The 22,805-nt window shown below is 35.4% G+C and overlaps 2 protein-coding genes across 2 annotated transcripts; both read left to right on the top strand.

The window, feature by feature from the left end:
• Nucleotides 1–19: 19 nt before the first annotated feature.
• On the top strand, nt 20–8,530 carry LOC311175311 (olfactory receptor 11G2-like; the record flags this gene model as incomplete). The annotated part of the gene is made up of 2 exons (XM_084240207.1): nt 20–36; nt 7,540–8,530. 2 exons carry the CDS (start codon nt 20–22, stop codon nt 8,528–8,530), a joined length of 1,008 nt encoding a protein of 335 aa, XP_084096333.1.
• A 5,904-nt stretch (nt 8,531–14,434) lies between these two features.
• Nucleotides 14,435–17,606, top strand: LOC311175312 (olfactory receptor 11G2-like; the record flags this gene model as incomplete). The annotated part of the gene is made up of 2 exons (XM_084240208.1): nt 14,435–14,480; nt 16,223–17,606. The coding sequence occupies 2 exons, from the start codon at nt 14,435–14,437 to the stop codon at nt 17,233–17,235; spliced, it is 1,059 nt and encodes a 352-aa protein (XP_084096334.1). The 3' UTR covers nt 17,236–17,606.
• Nucleotides 17,607–22,805: the final 5,199 nt, after the last annotated feature.

Raw genomic sequence — 22,805 nt, forward strand, 5'->3', positions numbered from 1 at the left:
ATGTGAAGGGCATGTAAAGATGGGAAATTATGAGAGGTTAGTGGTCTTAAGTAAGCTGGAGAAAGAGAAATGCTTCCCATATTTCCTGGAATTTATGTAGGGATGTATTTCAATGAAGCAAATAACAAATAAGATTATATCAGAACTTGCATAAGTCATTTATACTGTTTTATTATATTAATACTCCTGTGTGTGTAATATGTGGAAACAAGACACTGTCAGGCACTTTTAATGGAAAAAGAGCATATTTATAATCCAGACATCAACTGGTCTGTTTCTATCTTTTTTTGGTAAATTTGCCTCCAACCTTCAGATTCACAGTGATTAGGTATCTAGAGTCCCCACCACTATCTCCCTAAACACACACACACACACCATTCCAACTTGTTTACTTCTGCTTTTATCCTCTTACTCCTGAATCCAACTGCTGCCTTATTTTGATCCATCAATCTAGATGTGTGAATTCATCATTTTATGCAAAACCAAACTCACTCCAGCTTAGGTTTATTAACTTATCACTTAGGTTTATCAACTTGATTACAGGATGGGGTTGGCACAGGCAGAGGAAAGGTCACTAAGACAACCACCCATATCACATCTTGTAGATGCTGTTTTCTCTCTCTTCTACATTCTCTTCCCACCACCCTCAAGAGTTACCAGGAAATCTTTTCCTTTCTTATTCAGTATAATTTTGCCCAGATGTAGATTCTTTAGGGTTTGAGATTCTTCCTCAAATGGACTTGTCAAAAAATTTCTCCTAGCAATCCTTCTTTATCTTTGTACTACCAGGGACACTGAATGCAAAAGAATAAATTCACTGATATAAAGTAGAGGTGAGACCTGGAACAAATCAACTAGAAAAAATTAATGAAACAATAACAATTTATATTTTAAGTACTTTATGATTTTTCAAATTTCTCTCCCCATATCCATTAGATGAAGAATAGCCATGCTGATGGCAGTAGTATGTGAGAGTTCTGAGCATAAATAATATATAGCATTGCTAGTCTCTGAAATAAGGGTATATTACTCTCCAGTTAACCTCAAAATAACCTAGAATCGCAATATTGCATCTTAATACACAAATCTTATTCTGAGGAAATACAACCACATCTACTAGTGAAATTGAGCCCAGTTCCATAAAAACACAAAAAGAGCAGATTCACTGGTCTATCTTCATCATAGTTATGCAAGGGAGATGAAAGCCAGGTTTTATGTGGGAGGATAGCATGATTTAGTTTAAAGCTTGGGTGTATGGCAAAGGGTGGTCTATAAAGCCAAGCCCCTTATGTAAAAGCAACCCCTCAGCTACTAGTCATGAGCAGAAGAAACTTTGTGCACCCCCTCCTCAAGGGGACCACCCACGCACATTAGGCTGCACACTTCAGCTCCAGGGCACAGAGGAGGGACAATCACCATTCCCTCCCCTGCACTGTAACTTACATTACAGACAATCTGCAGAGCTTTATACAATATCCTTGGCAGAGGAAGGAAGAAGTGAGCCCCATTCTCTTATTAGAAACACTGAATGAAAGAGGAAAGCTTAAACTTCCAACTCCCTAAAAGGAAGGAAGGCAAGGGGAGAGGGAGGGGATTAAAAATAGCAAACAAATACTGATCAATTATGTCTTGAATTGAAGCTCAGAAATTTGTTCTTATTGCACCACTTGTTTTTCTGCCAATCTTTCTTTCCCGAAGACTAGCAGATATTTGATGTAAATTTTAATAAATATAATTTCAAAAGATAATCATCAAGAAGAAAATATAATGGAGGGAAAATGCCATTCCTAATAGCAAAAAAATGCAGTATATTTCTAAATAAATTCAAAGAGGAGTGTATATGAAGAAAATTGCAAACACTTAAAACAGTACAAAAAAAGATATAAATAGTGACATACACCATGTTTCTTTATGTGATGAGCATATGTAAGTTTGCCATATCACCCCAAATAAATTAATAAAAATAATGAAGAGAAAATATGATAACATCAAAATCATACATATGCACATGTTCAGGAATTGGAGAGTGAATTATCACATATTTCAATTATAGAATATCATACAACCATTGAAATCATGTTTTGAAATATATTTCATGACATGAGAAAATGTTAATTATATAATGCTAAGTTTAATTTTACTTTTTCCAAAACATAAAGGACTTATAACAATTGCTTCCAAATTTATTTTGTAATTAAGATAATGCAAAAAGGAAATATATGTAAACTATTACAGCTACAATCTCTTAGTAAAATGGTGAATGATTTTTCTGTTATTTTTTCCTCATCAAAATAATTTTTTAATTTAATTAAAAATATCAACTTGACATTGTTAAGAAAAAAAGCCTTAATCTTTATTTCTAATTCTTCTTTAAGAGTGAAGTAAGATGAAATAATGCCTTTTGGGACAAAAAGCATGGAACTTGAGGTGATTAGGCTAAGTGAAAAAAACTCAGAAAGTGAAAGACAAATATCAGATTGTTTCACTTATCTCTGGAATACAAATAACTAAAAAGCATACACTGGCAAAGCACAGCAAGAACAATTCTTAGACTTAGTGCAAAATGTACTGTTTACCAGAGAAAACAGTGGAAGGAGGGGTAGAGGGAGGAAGAACAGAGGACTCTGGCATGGGAGGTGGTGGAGAATGGATGAAGCATTTGCTCATATGGAAGAGTAAAAGTGTAACCCAAAAGTTAGATAGATATGTAATCAAATGACAAATGAATAATAAAAATAAATATATATAACAGTGAAGTGGGTCGGAGGGTCTTGCTTTGGGAAGTGAATCAGCATAATGAGATTTTCATTCTGGCAACTACATGCTGCAACTGAAGCAGTCACTGAAGACACTTTGGCAGCAAAATCTGGAAAGATTTGGGAGTTATGCCCTATCTCATAAACTAAAGTTGGCTCAGAACCAATATCCTGAGACCTATTCCTTTAAGAACAAAATTACACAAACATAATATACAAATAAGTGGTTAAATCTTGTATTTTCTGTAAGTGGTCTTGGAAATTTTACTCGCTGCCTAGAGCTCATTTAAGACATAAGGTCATGTATCAGTGCAGCATGTGTTGGTCAGTGCAGCATGTGTTGTGTTGGTCCTCATTAAGTATCATCTCAACAGTGTTATAAACTCATCGCATAAGTAGATAGCATGTGACAATTTTTCTTAGTGTGACGATTGGCAAAAGGTATAGAATAATGGAAATTGTTATCATTTACTTATGAGAATGTATATTTGGGGAACCATTTTTGGAATACTGTTTGACATCTGTTAGTATTTAACAGATGCATTTCCAAGGATCCAATTTCATATACATATAACATAAATATTTGCAGGCATATATAAAAAGTTATGTAGAATACTATTCATAATGGTATTTTTCTTTTTTTCTTTTTTTTAAAAAGATTTATTTATTTATTTATATAAGCACTGGGTACAGTCAGAAGGGCAGGAGGGTGAGAGAATTCACCAGAGCCAGAGCAGGGAACAGAACAGGCAGACCAACGAAATACACTGTTTAGGGGAGCAGCAGGCATGGCAGGAGAGGTCTGTCGTGCCTTGTGGGACCCTCACTGGTGGCTGGGGATCGAATGGGCGCTGCAGAGGCTGCGGGCAGCTTCGCAGCCCAGCGCTCAATCGCTGCACCACCAGGGGAGGCCCCATAATGGTATTTTTCATAATAGCCCAAAACTGGAAACATCCCAAATTGTTGTTCCAACATTGATATAGAAACCAGTGGCATATTAATTGAAAGGAAAATTAAGAATATATATTAGGAATAAAAGAATCAACAGGAAAATAAATGAACTATATGAAAAACAACTGATTAATCTCACAAATATAATTATGAATAAAGATTCTGGACACAAAATACATGTTATATGATTTCATTTATGTACAATTTCAAAAACAGAGAAACTGATGGTGTTGGAAGTAAGGATGGAGGGTAGTTTGGAGATGAAAGAGAAGTGTTTGGAAGGGGTCACAATATGATTTTTGTGATGCTGGGTAATGTTCTATTTCTTTGACCTAGGTGTTGGCTAAATGGATGTGCATACTTTTAATAATTTAGTGACTTGCAATATGTGTACTTTTAGGTACATTGTTTTAAAATTACAACTACAAAAAGTTAAGCCACATAATTTTATTCTCTGCTCATATCCTGGTCCTTTCTTATAGTGATCGTCAATGTCTTTGCAATGACCACACCCTAGTGATTCACCCTCAATTTCTCTCTCTACAATCAAGTCCCACTTCTTTCCTCATTGCATGCACTGCTCTTGCCACACTGGCTTCCTTGCTGCTTCTTCAATCAATGTACTACGACTTTCTTCCATCCCTGCTCCCTATAGTCAACTATTTCTTTTGTCTAAAATTCAATTCCCCCAGATATCCATAAAGTTCTTTCTTTCACTTTCAAACAGTGATTAAATAATACCTTCTTGGTGAGACTTTCCTGATTGCTGTATTTACAATCAACCTTCCTCATTCTAACATTCCCTCCGAAGACCTTACTTTGTTTTTCTCTAAATTGTTTTCTAATATACTACTGAAGTATTTATAATTTTTTTCTTTTCTCTCCAATAAAATGTAGCCTATGAAAGTAGGAGTGTTAGGTTTCATGGGCTCATGGATCTGACATAAAGATTGGCAGGTGGAGGTATTCAGTAAATAAGTGCTGAATCGCCAACTGCCAACTAAATTTCTTAAACTCCTAACTCATTGTGCTCTATATAAAATGTAACTCAAATATCTCTAAAAAGTTATACAAGTACAGATCTATGATGGACAAAAACAATTTCTCCTTCTTTAAAATAAATGTAGGGAACCTAATGGCAGAGTTCCCTATTGTATTTATTATGACAATTCCAATCACCAAAGTACTTAACTATTCCCCAGGAACCATCAACAATACATGGATACTAAAGAGAAAGAAAGGTAGAATCTACTTTTACATTTGCCACTATTCTTTGGGGAACAATAAACCTGGGTGTTTGGTTGTAAATAAAAATTTTAAATTATCTCCTCTTTTGGACAAACATCAACAAATCATCAAGAGAATCCCAAATCTCAAAAGACCATGATGCAAGAAAACAAACATATATACATATACCTTCGTCTGGGCTTCATTTGACCTCAAACATGTGCTTTTAAGTTGAAAAAATGGCTTTTAGCCTTCACTCTTTGAAACTCATGAGAGGTTACAAACTGGATCATCTGATTTCTTGGAATTCTCTCATATATCTTTTGTTCCATGGAGTAAAAGTTTATCCTCCACCTCTGACCTTATTTTCAGTGGTCATCCAAGGAGTGAGTCCAAATATTTAACTTATGAGCCACATGTATGCAATGGTATGCAACTGCAATTTAATAGACAGTATTTGCATTTTACCTTTGAGAAAACAAATAATTTCATTGGAATGTAACCCTATTTTAAACCCCATAAAAATGTGGATTTTCTTGTTTCCCTAAATTGGGAGGATATTTTTCACTTAATTGACATATCCTTTTGAAAGATGAAAAAGATGTTATGTAAAAATGCTTAGTATTTCAAGTGAAAATATGAATTACCTGATAAATTACTGGAAATATTTTTTTATTATTTTATTTGTTTGGCAAATAGAAGAAATATGGCAGTTATCTCTGATGATTTCTTCTCTCCCAAGTCTTTATATTGCATTTCATTTCCCTTATACTAATAGCTGTAATTTTATGTGAATTAATTCTTCTTTAAATAACAAAAATATTCAGTATATACATGAGTTTATTATTTTTGTTGCACTTATAAACAGGATTTACTCTGAACTGCAGAACTGGACAATTACTATCCCCAAGAAACATTCAGAAACATTCAGAAACAAAAAGGGTAAGTATCAACAATAATTTGAAACAAATCTTTGTTTCAATAGTCTCTAAATTAAGTGAGGTGGCTGAGAGTAGGGTCCTGAGTAAATAGGACACAAGAATATCTAAAGGAAAAACAGACAGTCCATTAAAATAGTAAAATATCAAACTAGATATACCCATTGAAATGAGATATTGGGAAACACAATTCCCCTAAGAAACCTGTGTAACTGAATTCTCTCTTTAAAAACACTTATTAGACCAAGTTTTAGACAATTCATAGACCCAAGAACTCAGCTGACCGTATTTAGTACATTCATTTTTATACAGCCAGGAGCAATGAGTGTCCACAAAGAGTAGTCTTTCCAACTTAGGTACCCTCACAATAATCAAGTCAGCATTTGCAGTGTACCTGGTCTGACCTAGAAGTTTGATCATCTATGCAGAAATATGTGAAGGATTTCCTGACTCATGGTCTTAGATTCTCACTTTGCTTCTGTAATTTACTAAATTTTCCGTATAAATTATAAAAATATCTCTAGTAAGGGAAAACTCAGCCAAATGTATTAAAAGTTTACTATTAACCCTTGCTTATAAGTTCCATAAATGCAGAACTTGTCCTACCCACAGTACCTACAAGAACTCTTTGATACAATGAAGAAATTTAATAAATATCTTTTAATGATAAAGTCCTGAAGAAACAAGAGAATTTACATTTGATTCAGTAACAACTATCCTGAGGTGGAAATAACCAGAAAAAGAGAAGTAAGTAGTGCCATATTTCAGAGTTGCCTGGATAGGCCTAGAGAGATATAAAATGATACCAAAAGCTGGTCTAAAAGGAAGAAATGTGAACATGTGGGAAAATATAAAGTCTACTTATAAGACCATCTTTCTTGTAGCAGACTTGACTGTGGCTACCATGTAGAGGCCCACTGAACTCGACTACTGTCACTCAGAACAATTCCCTCTCTAAAGTCAGTTGCCATAATAGGCATATCTGGTTCATGTACCTATGGCAGTATATGAGAATGTTTAATTAGAGCAATTTTGAGGCCAAAGTATAGAACTCATCATAGTAATAATGCATCCATCTGCCTAAAGAGTCATGTTTTTATACTAACCATTGACATGGATACATGAAATAGCATGAAAACCATGTATGCTGACATGGTATAAGTTTTCTTTATTATCACTTTAAAGCAAAATAATGAAGATGGATACACTGAAAGTGAAAATGAAAATTAATATGTGCCTTGTCATGGCATTACATTAAGACAGTCTTTTAAAATATTTTGATTTAGTATTTTATGATTTTTATCAATTATCAAGCATAAAAAACCAGGGATTCATAGTACTGTTCAAAGAACTTCTCATGCACAGAAATGTAGCATCAATAGTGCAGGTAAACAGATGAGAAAGCAAACTATTGAATGTAGATAATTTATCAGAATCACAAAAGTATTCACTCCTAGTATCAAATCTAATATTCTTAGCAAGGTAAAAATTTGCCTGCAATTCCATTTCCCTCCTTTTTGATTATTGTAACGTTAAAATAATTCATGTTCAGGAGCTGAGCCATAAAAGTCACATTTTTGTTGATTAAGTAAGTCTGTTTACTAGTATATGAAATAAATGATAACGAAATCTGGTGTTTTAGAAAGAGGCAGCATATGCCACTAAAGTGCAATAACTAATGTCAACTCTGTACCTTCCAGAGGAATGAATGTGTCTGGCAAAGGAATCACCTCCTCTGTGAGCCATTTCATCCTCATGGGCTTTCCCTCCAGCCCAGAAAGGCAGCTCCTCTACTTTGGGCTCTTCTCAGTAACCTACACGCTGACCCTGATGGGGAACGCGGCCATTGCCTGTGCTGTGCTGTGGGACCGCCGCCTTCACACCCCCATGTACATCTTCTTGGGCAATTTCTCTCTCCTGGAAATATGTTATGTCACCACCAGTGTCCCTAACATGTTGGCCAACTTCCTGTCCACAACCAAGTCTATCTCTTTCGTGAGCTGTTTTGCACAGTTCTACTTCTTCTTCTCCTTTGGGTGTGATGAGGGCTTCTACCTCTGCATCATGGCATTTGACAGGTACCTCGCCATCTGCCGCCCTCTGCATTATCCGCGCATCATGACTAAACAGCTGTGCACTGGCCTGGTCATCTTTGGATGGTCAGGTGGTTTGATCATCTTCGTAACCCCAGTTGTTCTCATTTCCCAGTTGCCCTATTGTGGTCCAAATATCATCAACCATTTTATGTGTGATCCCGTCCCTTTGATGATGCTTTCTTGTTCTGAAGATAAAACCACACAGTCCATTTACTCTACTTTCAATACTATTTTTATGATTGGCACCTTCCTCTTTGTTATCTGTTCATATGCCCTAGTGATTCTGTCTGTTCTACGGATGCCCTCAGCAGCGAGCAAACGCAAGGCTTTCTCCACGTGTGCATCTCACCTGGCTGTGGTGTTCTTGTTTTTCGGGTCTGTTATGGTGATGTATATTACCCCTGGATCAGGGCACCCAGTAAAAATGCAAAAAATCATTACTTTGTTTTATTCTGTGATAACACCTCTGTGCAATCCTCTAATATATAGCCTGAGGAACAAGGAAATGAAGGCTGCACTGAGGAAGATATTCAGAATTGAAAAAGGTTTTCATAAAATATAAATGTGATCCAAATTTCATATCTCAAATGCAACTTACTGTTCTTAATAAGACATGAATGTTCATATTTGTCTACATGTTCATTGTTTTACTAAGATATAGCAGTCTTACTTAAGATGTTTTAGAATATGAATTCAATATTGTTTTGAATTAATAGCAAGTAAAATATTATGTGTCTAAGCCAATCAGTCCCTTTATATGTAATTCAATTTCTAAAATGAAGGCCGAAGACTATTTTGCAACTGACACACATGTCACAGAGATTAACACCATAAGCCAATAATTCTTCACTGGGGCATGTTGGCTGTTAATGAAGATTCAAATTTGAAGGAAGTCCACCTTGCCAAAATAAATAAATCTGAGTAAATAAATAAATAAATATTTTGAGTAAATATATCTTTTCTGCTTTTGGGAATTACAATTTAGTTACTCATTTCAACTGATAGATGAAATTTTTACAAATTAATAAACATTGCTTAGTTTAATCCATGGCAATTTACTTGTAAATAAGTAAGCAAATAACAAATACAGTTGCTGTATGGTTGTTAATATACTGCTTTCTTAGATCATCTGTACTAACTTTGGATATTTTATCATTAGTTGATTGTCAAATAAAATGATGGCTCTCCAAAAAAAAAATGTAGCACAGTTCTAAGGAAACAAATTAATAGTCTCAGCCAAATATTAAGTGATCTTTGAGAGTACACAAGACAAACATTAGAAATTTAAGGTATATTATTTGCCAGGAATATAGTAAAGATGAAACATAAAGCCAGGGGCATTGTTCAGTGCATCACTCATTTTGGGGTAAATCCAGTTTAAATGACAGCTTCAGGTACCATATGCAGTTTAGTGTTAGTGCTGTGTGGCTTATTTTAGTACTGCAACAAGAATCCTTAAAACTATTTATATAAAATATTTCATTAACATTGTTGCTTTAATTATGACTTTTATTCTGTTCTACTATCATATTTTAAATGACTCTCCAAAGATTCACAATATAAAATGTAATTTACAGAACTTTTAATTTGCAGCCTTTATGAAGTCACTCATTCAGTGAAGGTGGTATAAGATCAATTTGATTTCCTTTCATAAAGAATTTGGGTTGAATCAATTCCAAAGAACACCTGCACCCCTATGTTTATAGCAGCACTGTTTACAATAGCTAAGCTTTGGAAACAACCCAAATGCCCAAAAATAGATGACTGGATCAAGAAGATGTGGTACATATATACCATGGAATATTACTCAGCATTCAAGAAAGATAAACACATGCAATTTGCTGCAACATGGATGGCGCTGGAAGGGATCATGCTCAGCGAAATAAGCCAAAAAGAAAAAGAAAAATACCGGATGGTCTCACTCATAGCAGGAATCTAGAAAACTTAAATAAGGGACCAGGAAAATGAATAACTATAAGAAAGTGAAAATCAAAATCAACAAAAAACTATGAACCAGAGACACTTTTAGGGGGGCGGGGGCGGGAGGGGAGGGATTGGGGTCAGAATGGGGGGCTGCAATTGTATGGGGAATATAACAATAAAATTTATAAAAAAAATAAAAAAATAAATAAATAAATCTTAAAAAAAAAAAAAAATTCACCCATGACAATTAATTATGAATAAACATGAGTAAGTAGTAGTAGTAGTAATTAGTACAACAAAAATATAAGAAAGAGTTAATAGCCTGTCTACTTAGGAATGTGGCTAGGTCCATATGTATTTTGGACATAAATCACTGCCCTGTCAATGATAAGCTAAACCTATGAGCAAGCTGATTTCTTTGATGTTCACCGATCCTATGCCTTTAGAAAAAACATATATACTGGCCACTAACAAAAATAAAGCGCACTCAGATTTACACTCTCAAAAAAAAAAAAAAAAAAGAATTTGGGTTGAGAATATTTTCTGTAGGTAAAAGACAGGACTTCTGCATTGTGGAAAAGAAGTGGATGTCTTTGTTCTACTTCATGTAAGAAACATAGCCAGCTGAAAAATCGCCTGAAAAACTACTTTATGTAGGAAGGAAGTGCAAATATTGTGTGAATGGACCTATGAAAGTAAGGATAAAGTGTGCATAGTTTTTTCTTAAAATAATATTCATAAGGCAGGATTTCCAGTGGAGGCTCTCAACCACCAGGAATGAGTCATCCAGATGCCAGGCAGTTCTGCCCTCCTTCACCTCAGCATGCACACAAAGTGAGAGAGCAGGATGTGCTTGGAAGCTTTGTATGAACCGCAAACTATAGGGACTCTTACCAAGGGTGATGAAGCCACTGAGGACACAGTCTTAATGAGAAAACAGTGTCAAGTCCTCAATGCAGTTCCGTTCCTTGAGAAAATCAAACAGAAAAGGTTGATAATTTTTTTTCCTCCCTCTGCCTACTAAAAGTTTTTCTTCATATTAATATAAAGGAATAGCATTAATAATGACATGGATACTTCCTTTTAGGTCACAAATATCTAGTAACTAGTTATTCTATTTATAGTAACTCATTGTAAGAGAAACTCATCATAGAGCTAAAAAAAAAAAAAAGAAAAAGGCAAACAAACTAATGCCCAACAGGAGAAAATCACTTAAATAAATTATTTTGTAGCCATAGATGGAATATTATATTTCCATTTGTGATTAAGTAGACTTAAATTTAATAATATGGCAATGATTCGCTCTGGTTTGTATATTGTAAAAATTATGCTTCAAGCAACATATATTGTATGGTCCCATTTTTAAATGAAAATATAAATGTTAATTATATATGGAATATAGAGAAATCAAACAAAGACAAACTTTTATATATACAATGGAATATTACTCAGCAATCAAAAAAGATAAGCTCATGCAATTTGCAGCAACATGGATGGAGCTGGAAGGGATCATGCTCACAAAATAAGCCAGAAAGAAAAAGAAAAATACTGGGTGCTTTCATTCATAGCAGGAATTTAGAAAACCTAAATAAGGGACCAGGAAAAAGGCTAATTATGATAAAGTAAAAATCAAAATCAACAAGCAACTATAAACCAGAGACACACTGGGGAGGGAAGGGAGGAGGGATTAGGGTCAAAATAAGTGGAGGTGGGAATTGTATGCAGAATATAACCAAAATGAAAAAGCATACATAGTGGCAGCGATAGCCGAGTGGTTAAGGCGTTGGACTTGAAAAAGCATACATTGTGCAAAAATGGAAAACGATGAAAAAAATATATAAAATAAAATAAAAAGAACCTTCATAAACATGAAAAAAATAAAACCAACTCTATAAAGCTGACCCTAGAACTGAGGCATGGAAGGAGGTGGGAGGGATGAGGACTGGGTGGGGAGAGAACACAGTGGTCCATGGTGGAGGACTATGGGTGCTCTGGTGGTGGGTGAGCTATGGTGACTATAGCTGAGAGGGAAATCCTACACTTCCAATACACTAACAAGGATGTAAACAATTGATTCCTCAATAAAAAAACAATTTTAATGTTAATAATATATCATATGTTTCTTTCTGCTTTCATTAGTTTCTCTATAATGATCTATAGTATGACATGCATAATTTTAAAATCATTTTTAAATGAACTAACATTTTGGGAAAATTCAAGAGGATAAAATATCACAAAACAGCACTTTAAAGTCTGTGAATGTACATAGAAGAGTGAGGAAAGTTATGGGTATAATTGAGGCAATTTAAGCATAAAATGGGGTCTTGAGCCACTGATAGGTGCCTACCTCTGAGCCTATTCCAGAGTAGATAGCTGGATCATATGGTCATTCTACTATTAATTTTTTTGAGGAATCACCATGCTCTCTCAGAGTGGCTGACCAACTTTTGTTTCCACTAACAGTATACAAGTATTCCCCTCTATGCACATCCTCACCAACACTATTGTTTTTTGTCTCATTCATAATATTCATTCTCACAGCTGGGAGGTGATACCTCACTGTTGTTTTGATTGCACTTCCGTAACACTAAGTGATAATGAATATCTTTTCCTGTGCCTGTCAGCCATCTGACTTCTTTGGAAAAGTGTCTGTTCAGATCCTCTTCCCATTTTTTTTATTGGGTTGCTTGTAATTTTGTTGGTGAATTTCTTGAGTTCTTCATATATTCTAATATTAACCCCATGTCAGATGTATGATTTACAAATATCTTCACTGATTCAGTAAGGTGCCTTTTTGTTTTCTTTTTGTTTTAAAGATTTGTTTATTTATTTATACAAGCACTGGGTACAGTCAGAAGCAGGGGAGGGTGAGAGAATTCACCAGAGCCAGAGCGGGGAACAGAACAGGCAGAGTGACGAAATACACTGCTGAGGGGAGCAGCAGATGCTACAGGAGAGGTCTGTCACGCCATGTGGGACCCTTGTGGGTGGCCGGGGATGGAACTGGCGCTGCAGAGGCTGCGGGCAGCTTTGCAGCCCAGTGTTCTACCGCTGCGCCACCAGGGGAGGCCCCAGGTGCCTTTTTGTTTTGATGATGGTTGATGGTTCCATCTGCCTGTAATGCCTCTTAATTTGTTCCCTCAATTTTTCAAGTTTCTGTACAAATGTTAAAATTTCTGTGTCAATTTCCTAAACATCCTATTTAGCATTACAAGGTCTGTCCCATTTCCAATATACTCCACTCCCATGTTTCATTTTTCTCAATTAAAAAAAAAATGTAATTCACTTACAAGATTACTGATCTTGTTTCTGCTGCCTCACACACCCTCACCCCAACTGATTTCTTCTATGTAGGCAAGAATGTTTTCTATTTAGTTTACCCTCATATATATATATATATATATATATATATATATATCACCAACCTGTTATGCACTCAAAAATATTTGTTGAATTACTCTGTACCTATCTTAGCACTTAAGATGTCATTTTTCTATTAGCTATTAAAAAATTGAAACTGAAAAGTTTCTAAACACATTTGAGAATAATGATGGGGAATAAATATTTTCTCTTCTTCAGAATAGAAACAGGGAGTCTAATAATATATCTTCGTATTGTAGCTATTATAACAAGCTCTATTACTATTTAATTATTTCCCCAGAAACCTTTTGCAAAACTTGGTGGTAAAATCACAAGAGATGACAAGAACCAAATTTCAAGGGAACTATTCCTCAGGGAATAAAACATGAGATTTCATTGTCAATAAATAAATTTCAGAAACAATCTCATTTGTAACACAAAAACTTTAAAAATATTAGGGGAAAAGATCCCAAATCACAAAAGGTCATGATGCAAGGAAATAGAGACAATATCTTTACCTGGATTTTCATCTTGACCTTAAATATGAGCAAGCAAGCTGGGGAGAAAAATCATTTAAAATTCAGTTTGCAATTCACGGCAGGTTACAAATTGGATTGTGTAATTCTTCAGAAGTCCTTGACATGCTTTTCATTCTGTGGGGTAATATACTTCTCCCCTCTCTGACCTTTCTATACTACACGTATCCAGGAAAGAAATTAAACTTTGCATGCCTTATTACAAATGCTGAGATTCATTAGTAAATTTATAATCGAATGTTTCCTTCTTGCTCTGAAAACGTGAATAACTGATTAGAATAAAATTCAGACAAAGTTTGAAAATATAATTTTTCTCTTGTTTCACCATGTCTTGAAAAATACACATACCTATCAATAGTTTCCTTATTCTTTTAAAACATTAACGAATTAAATGCAAAATTTTCAGTAATTGATAAATTACTGAAAGTGGATTTAATACCAATATTATAATGAATGTTGTTGTTATACAATACAGGTATTATGACAAACCTCTAATTCCACTCTGATAACATACTTTTCCAAACCATATATTGCTCTGTCTCATTAAATTATATCTTAACTCTTCCTTAACTGAAAAAGTCATTCATTCAGCATCTCTGTACTTTGTTTCTTGCATTTATAGGATCTTCCCTGGACTGTGACTTTACATGTTTAGCATTATCAAGAAATACTGTAACAGTAGACGCAAACAGGGTAAGTATTGATACTAATTTGCTATGCCAAGGTTAGGGTCCTATTTCAGTGGAATTAACTAAGATAGTTTTGGGTAGGGTGCCAGGGTATCAGGAGATATCAGAAGACAAAAGACAAAAATGAAAAGAATTTTAAAAATTCAAATGAGTTATGAAGACAACCATTAAGATCTAAGTGACAGCGAAGTGAACCGTTTCTTCAGTAAGAGAGCAATAGGATAACTTGCAGATATCCCCTAAGTTAGGTACCTCTGAAACTTATTAATACAATTGCCTCATATTAATAGTGATAATATGCTTTTGCACACTTTGTTCCTGTATGCTTTGTACTCACTATATGTACCTAAAAACAATTCAAATCTTAATAACATTCAACTTTTCATTTCCAATAAAAGACAAAGGTTCAAGTAGTACTTAAACTTGCAGTCTCTAGACAAGATGTCAATTAGTCTTTCTCAGATACTACACTTCTTACTTGTCACCTCAGGTGAGAAAAACATACAACTATTCAGAATAAAAATTGTAAATAAGCTTTTTTAAATATCAATACATAATTACAACAGATCGAGGCTGAATCTTTCTGAAGAATGTCTTCTAAGGGCTTCACATTGTTGTAATTGTTCAGGGAAACAAATCACTGAATGACCAGGGTGCATTCAGACCTTATACAACTCCACAGTCCCATGAGCAATGAAAATACACAAACAGCAGTTCTTCTGCTTCAGATGCCAACTGTGATTGATCTCCAGTAATATGTCTTTAGAGAAACAAGATACATGAAAATTAAGCTTTGATTCAATAACAACAAACTAAGTTGAAGAGACAGGAGTAACTGAAGCAAGATACTCCATGTTTCAAGTTCATATCAATAGAATGATATGAATGCCTAAAAAGGCTATAAAAAGGGTGCCAGAGGTAAGTGTGAAAAAAGAGAAAAGCACCAGACATAAAAAGCAGCAATTAAGAAAGTAATATGGAAACAGTACACATATAAATCAAAAGCTTTTGTCTACTTCACTGTTTTTGTAGAAATTGATCAAGTTTATTCACATTCAGTAATTTAGCACTCATAACAATTGCCTTCCTGAAGGTCAGCCCTCATATTCAAGAGAGAGTGTATCAAAATTTTCAAGCTAAAAATTTTAGGTTCCAAAGCATAGGACTCTTGCCCATGCTGTGGCATTGAATCCAGAGATCAGAGGGAGAGAAAGCATTTCTTACAGACCAAACGTGTGGGTATGGTCATGATATATGACTTTCTCTTAGAACCTGAGGGAGTGCTGTTAGTTATCACTTTACAATACCACAAACAAGCACAAAGTAGAATATTCCCTGGGTTCTTTCACTATATCTCAATGAGACAGAACCTTTTGAAATATCTTATGTGAGTAGCACATCATCTGGTATTACTATCAACATCACCACTAATTTAAGTTACTTTCACATGTTTTAGAAAGAAATTGTACGTGCAGTGATTTATCTATACTATACTCTGTATGGTAAACAGTTGAGGAAATACACAGAGTTTAAGTAAGATATATAGAGTTACATATTCTGCACTCCTGTGTATTCTAGCATCTGGGACTAAAATAATGGCTGCCTCTTTCATGTTTTTATTTATATTATAATCTGCATGTTGTCAAAATGAATTCATACTTGTAGGGGACTGGGGTGACAATCACAGGTTTTTAAGATAAGGTCATTTTTAATTTTTTGATAATTGTGAGTAAAATTGATTTCAAGAGAACAGATATATTACAGTAAACGCAATAACCAATGTTAACTCTGTACCTTCCAGAGGAATGAATGTGTCTGGCAAAGGAACTACCTCCTCTGTGAGCCATTTCATCCTCATGGGCTTTCCCTCCAGCCCAGAAAGACAGCTCCTCTATTTTGGGCTCTTCTCAGTAACCTACATCCTGACCCTGATGGGGAATGCGGCCATTGCCTGTGCTGTGCTGTGGGACCGCCGCCTTCACACCCCCATGTACATCTTCTTGGGCAATTTCTCTCTCCTGGAAATATGTTATGTCACCACCAGTGTCCCTAACATGTTGGCCAACTTCCTGTCCACAACCAAGTCTATCTCTTTCGTGAGCTGTTTTGCACAGTTCTACTTCTTCTTCTCCTTTGGGTGTGATGAGGGCTTCTACCTCTGCATCATGGCCTTTGACAGGTACCTCGCCATCTGCCGCCCTCTGCATTACCCACGCATCATGACTAAACAGCTGTACACTGGCCTGGTCATCTTTGGATGGTCATGTGGGTTCATCCTCTTCCTAAGCCCAGTTGTTCTCATTTCCCAGTTGCCCTATTGTGGTCCAAATATCATCAACCATTTTATGTGTGATCCTGTCCCTTTGATGATGCTTTCCTGTTCTGAAGATAAAACCACACAGTCCATTTACTCTACTTTCAACACTGTTTTCATGATTGGCACCTTCCTCTTTGTTATCTGTTCATATGCCCTAGTGATTCTGTCTGTTCTACGGATGCCCTCAGCAGCGAGCAAACGCAAGGCTTTCTCCACTTGTGCATCTCATCTGGCTGTGGTGATTCTGTTTTTTGGGTCTGTTATGGTGATGTATGTTAGTCCTGGATCAGGACACCCAGTGGAAGTACAGAAAATTGTGACCTTATTTTATTCTGTGATAACACCTCTCTGCAATCCTCTGATTTATAGCCTGAGGAACAAGGAGATGAAGGCTGCTTTAAGGAAAGTCTTTGGGACCGAAATAACTGTTCATAAAGCATAAATTAGGAGTCAGAGTGCACCAAGTTCCATTACAACCTATCTAAATAAGATAAGAGCAAGATATTTTCTACAGAATTCAGTAATTTTGGCTAGGAAACTATTACATTAAAAACCCATCTCATGGAACTAGAAGGAATTGTGCTCAGTGAAATAAGCCAGAAGGAAAAAGAAAAATATCGGATGGTTTCACTTATAACAGGACTATAGGAAAACCACATAAGACATCAGTGTAAAAAAAAAAATAATAACAGTACAACACAACAAAGCAAATAAAGCAATAACACGGCAAATAAATAAAATAATAACAGTACACAACAAAGCAAAACCAAACAATTACAAATCAGAGACATACTGCAGGGGAGGAGGAGGGAGAGGGATCACAGGGAGGGAGGGAGGGAGGAGAACAGGAGACTGTGGTGATGGTGCATGGGTACCTTGGGGAAGGAAAATCTGTGGAGACTCAACCTGAGGGGGTGGGGGGAAGTAAATATTGTTTAAAAAAATAAAAATTTTTTTTAAAAATCTCAGATTTTGTTCACTAATGATTGGTAAATAATATTTAAGAAATAACTTATTTTCAAAGAATTAAACACATCATATATATCTAAGTTTCTAAAAGGAAATATAAATCCACTTGACTTTCAGAACTGGAACAAAATATAAGAATGAAACATAGGTTATAAATTTGTTTGGGGATTAACACTTAAATAAATTCCCCTCCACTGGTATTTTCTGAATGGAGTAAAATGAAGGATATCTGTATGAAATAAGTCCAACTTCACAGGTGTGATGTTACCACTCTACTAAAAAGAATGAAACCTATTTTTATTCTAAAATTTTTAACAAAATAAACTAATAGTCATAGCTGGATATTGAGTAGTTGATCAGAAAACACCCAAAATAAAAATTGGGAATTTAGTGTCTATTGTTTGTATAGAATAGAGATAAGATAAATGTTGTGCTGTGCCATACTACTAATCAGGACTTAACTTCCTTTGCTGTAGATACAGTGTCAATTGACAGACTTAAGACTGCATTTGTTTTGAATATTTTTGCTGTGTGTCATGCTTAAGTTTTATATAAAATGTCTCCAAACATCTTCTCTTCTTTAAAATAGAGTTACACTAGTTTGTTTGATTTTACATTTTATTTTAACATAGTCATCTACTTTTTCAAAGATGACTCTCTAAAATACAATAGGCAATAGAAAAATATGATATAATTTTCTTTTACATTTACAGTCTTTTTACAGTCTTCCTTCAGTCTTCAAAAAATCATCTATTCTATAAATACAGTACAACTATAATTAGACTTCCTTTACAAAGAACCAGGATTTGAGGTTGTCTGTACTTGAAGAAGCAGAATTTGGGGAGGGGGGTCCATAATAAGAGTTTTCTTTGTTTATTTCACAGAAACAAAGTGAACTGAATAGATGAACAACTTCCTGAACAAAATATTTCCCTAAGCAAAAAATTTGCATCCAACTATCTTAATCACAGGTGTAAAATGTTGATAGTTTCCTGATCATTTTAATCATGATTTCCCTCTGGGTGCTTATGATTCATTCATTCTGTAGTCCTCTATCTTTCTTAGCACTGTGGGAGAAGAGATGAAAATGTGTGGTTCTACATAAAACACACAATTGATTCTAAAGTGTATGGTCTGTGTCTTTGTAACCAACTCTGAGGCTCTTTATATATCAGACTTTCCTTAACTCAGGTAGACATTCACCTCATACTTCAGTACCACTTAAAAGAATGAAATCCAAATTGTTAAGTAACTCTTGCTCAATTCATAGCTTTATCAATTAAGAATTAATAAAACATGAACTTTAAATTTGTCTAATTATTTTAATATATAAAGCATAAGGATATAAACAAAAGTTTATCCTACTCAACAGACGATTACTTGATAATTCACCACACATGGCACTAAGCCACACTAAAAAGTTACATTATTTTAAACATATTGTAGGGTAAGGTAAAAAGTATCAGGTTTTTCTGCCCTCCCACACTTAGGACAGATGAGGGAACCCTGTGGTCCTGAATGCATGCCTGATGGCGGGCACCTGAAGTGGGTACACCTGGGCTGAGAGACTGAGTTTATAAGGGCAGCATCGCGGGGACGCCCACAGAAGTCAAGAACGAACGGAAGCCGAGAGAAGAAGAGAAGCAGAGAGAACCCCAGAGAGCCCAGATAGAGTGAGGCTTTGCTGGGGGCTGGGAGGACTGCCAGCCTCCCGGCCCCCCAGCACCCCTGCTTGCCATATGCCTGGTAAATCCCAATAAAAGCCTGCAAAAGCCACTGAGGACTCTGACTCCTCCTTTACCCTGTCTGCTGGATCAAAAAAAAAAAAAAAAAAAACCTGCACTGTCAGTTCCTGCCCCTACACATATAATAAAATATTATGCTACTCCTAGACAGAAGGCAACCTTGCAACCCACCTCATTTATTTCAACAATATGCACTACTATTCCAAGCATTCCTCAGCGGTTAGTCACTAGATAAACCTTTTAAAGTATCTAAATTTCCCAGAATGTTTTTCTAAGGCTTTTCCACATGAAATTATTAGGAAAAGAAAATGTCCTGCATAAAATTAAGAAAATAATGAATTACACCAAATTAAGTCAATTCATAAACCTACAATAACATCATAGCATTATGAATCTCCAAAATATATTAGGATGGAGTTTTATCCAATTTTGAGAACAACAATAGAATAACAATAGAATAACATTTATTTACCTCAAATCACTTTGTAGAACTATCATTCCACTGAATATATTTTAAGAATAATTTATTCCTTTACTATATATAAAATAAACTTTTGGAAAAGCTATTTAACAATGCCATGTTGATAGATTAGAAAACTAATAGTTTCAGTGAACCTACTAATTTCTATGTCTCACAACTAATAATGAGAATAGAACCAGGTTAATATAGCAGATGCTTACAATGAGCTTCTATTCACCTGCAGCTATACTGAACAGTTAGTTGCATGGGAATTTTAACTCATGCTGATAGTTTCCCACTCCAAAGGTCCCATGCCTGCCAGAAAGGTTCTCAGAAGCCCCCTGGACCCCTAGAACTTATGTGTAAGTGTATAGAAGCCAATAAATGTAAACAAATATATCATATGTCTGACTTTATGGGAGATATTTCATATGCACTTCAGAGATCCTAGAATGCAATCTCCTTCTACAGTGGCTTTTCCCCCATCTTCTCTCCTTCCCTGTAGGGGCAGGAATGACACTGGGCAGGTTTTCTGATCCAGCAGACCAGGTAAAGGAGGAGTCAGAGTCCTCAGTGGCTTTTGCAGGTCTTTTATTTAGATTTACCAGGTGTATGGTAGGCAGGGGTGCTGGGGGGCGGGGAGGCTGGCAGTCCTCACAGCCCCCAGCAAATTCTCACTCTATCTGGGCACTCTGGCATTCTCTCTGCTTCTCTTCTTCTCTCAGCTTCTGTTCTGCTTCTTGGCTTCTGCTGGTGTCCCCGTGACACCGCCCTTAAAAGCCCATCTGTACCCACTTCAAGTGCCTGCCATCAGGCATGCATTCAGGACCACAGGGTTCCCTCATCTATCCTAATGGAGGGAGGATAGAAAAGCCTGATACTTTTTACCTTACCCTACACTCCCCCTGCTCCCTTTTGCTGCCTGAGATTACCTATCTACATAACACTTTCAATCAAGTCCTTGTCTCAAGCTGTGCTGTCAAGAAATCCCATATGAACACAACTGGTAACATAAAGGAAACAGATCACCGGTCAGATGACAACAAGGACATCAGCACAAGAGAAGTGTCAGGTGATAATAATAACTAGTTCATCGAGATTCGTACTTGCTAAGACTTTCACCCGTGCCAAAAGGAGGCACAAAGGGTTAAGATGCAGCACTATGAAGCTATGCACAGCCACTGCAGCATGAGTTCGATCCCTGGCCCGGAAGGTGATCCACATGGCTTAGCAGACTTTCCTGACTCACCCACTGCTCCCCTCAGCAGTGTATTTCAGTAGATCCGCCTATTATGCTCCCGACTATGCTTCTGGTGAATCCTCTCACCCACTGCATTTCTGGCCTCACCCCAGCTCTTGTATGCATAAACAAATAAATCTTGAAAATGGAAGAAGGCACAAGTAGAAAGGAAAGCACAGTCTGTGCCATAGCCCTAGCACTTGAATGGGATGGACACAATGATCACTGTAAGAGCTTCAGAACAGGGTAATTTTTTTTCCTTGACATACTGAAGAGTGATAAACTCAAATCAGTCAATTATCAAGTCAGAGCACACATTCTTTAAACTTAAGGGCAAGATAATATATTTTGGATCCCTGCTACTAAGAAGGAGGAACAGGTCTTGCTGGGACTCTTGATATTTGGGAGGCAGATAAAAACAAACTTACTGAATACTACTCTGACACATTTATCAAGTGATAGCCTAGGAAGACTGTATATCTGATTGGGCTTTAAAATAAAACAGAAACAAGTGAAAAAAAACCCTTCTATAATGGGGTTAGATTATACAATATAATGATATGACTTACATATATTGTAAAATGATAACCACAGTAAGTTTATTTAACATCTATCATTTCCTATATTTGCAAAAAAAGAACATTTTCCTTGTGATGTAAAAATCATCAACATAACTGTCATTAACATTGCCATATGGCATATATGGAAATGTTTTTCATATACACATTCAACTTACACAGCACTAAATTGCAATTATAGCTCAATAAAACTGGAAAAAAATGGACATAATTAGTAACCAAAACAATAGAACTATAAAAATGAGATCTGAGTGTTTTTCTCCCATCAATACAAAGACAAATCTTTCAAATATCACCCAAATGCTGATAAAGATACCATATGCTGGCTTCCTTATCAACACATCCTTTAAGAATATATTTTGGAAAGCAATTTGACAATATGTATTGAGAACATTATATCTTTTCACATTATATTTTTCTTTAAAACAATCTATTCTAGGACATGTTCTAAAATTAAACAAATAGCTAAATCCAAAGATTTTTATTGCATTCATTATTTTAAGTTCAGAAAATTTAAAAATAACACTATTATTAAAGTTTTTAATGCAAATATTTCTTTCTTTTATTAATTTTTTCACAACATTATCTACAAAAGAAGAGTGATCTTAATATCTAAAGTGAGAGTTCTTTTTTTAATTTTTTTTATATTTCGTGTTTTTTTTATTTTATACATTTTTTACATCATTTTTCATTATTGCACAATGTATGTATTTTCATCTTGATTATAGTCCCCATAGAATTCCCACCCCCCTTATTTTGATCCTACTCTCTCCCCTCCCCCCCCACAGTGTGTCTCTGCTTTATACTTGCTTGTTGATTTTGATTTTTACTTTATTATAATTAGGTGTTTTCCTGGTCCCTTATTTAGGTTTTCTAAGTGCCTGCTATGAGTGAAACAATCTAGTATTTTTCTTTTTCCTTCTGGCTTATTTTGCTGAGCATGATCCCTTCCAGCTCTATCCTTATTGATACAGTTTTATTTAGCATACAATATGCAAATTGCATGAGTTTATCTTTTTT

The sequence above is a fragment of the Talpa europaea genome (genome assembly GCF_964194135.1).
Source record: "Talpa europaea genome assembly, chromosome: 8".
Lineage (NCBI taxonomy): Eukaryota > Metazoa > Chordata > Mammalia > Eulipotyphla > Talpidae > Talpa > Talpa europaea.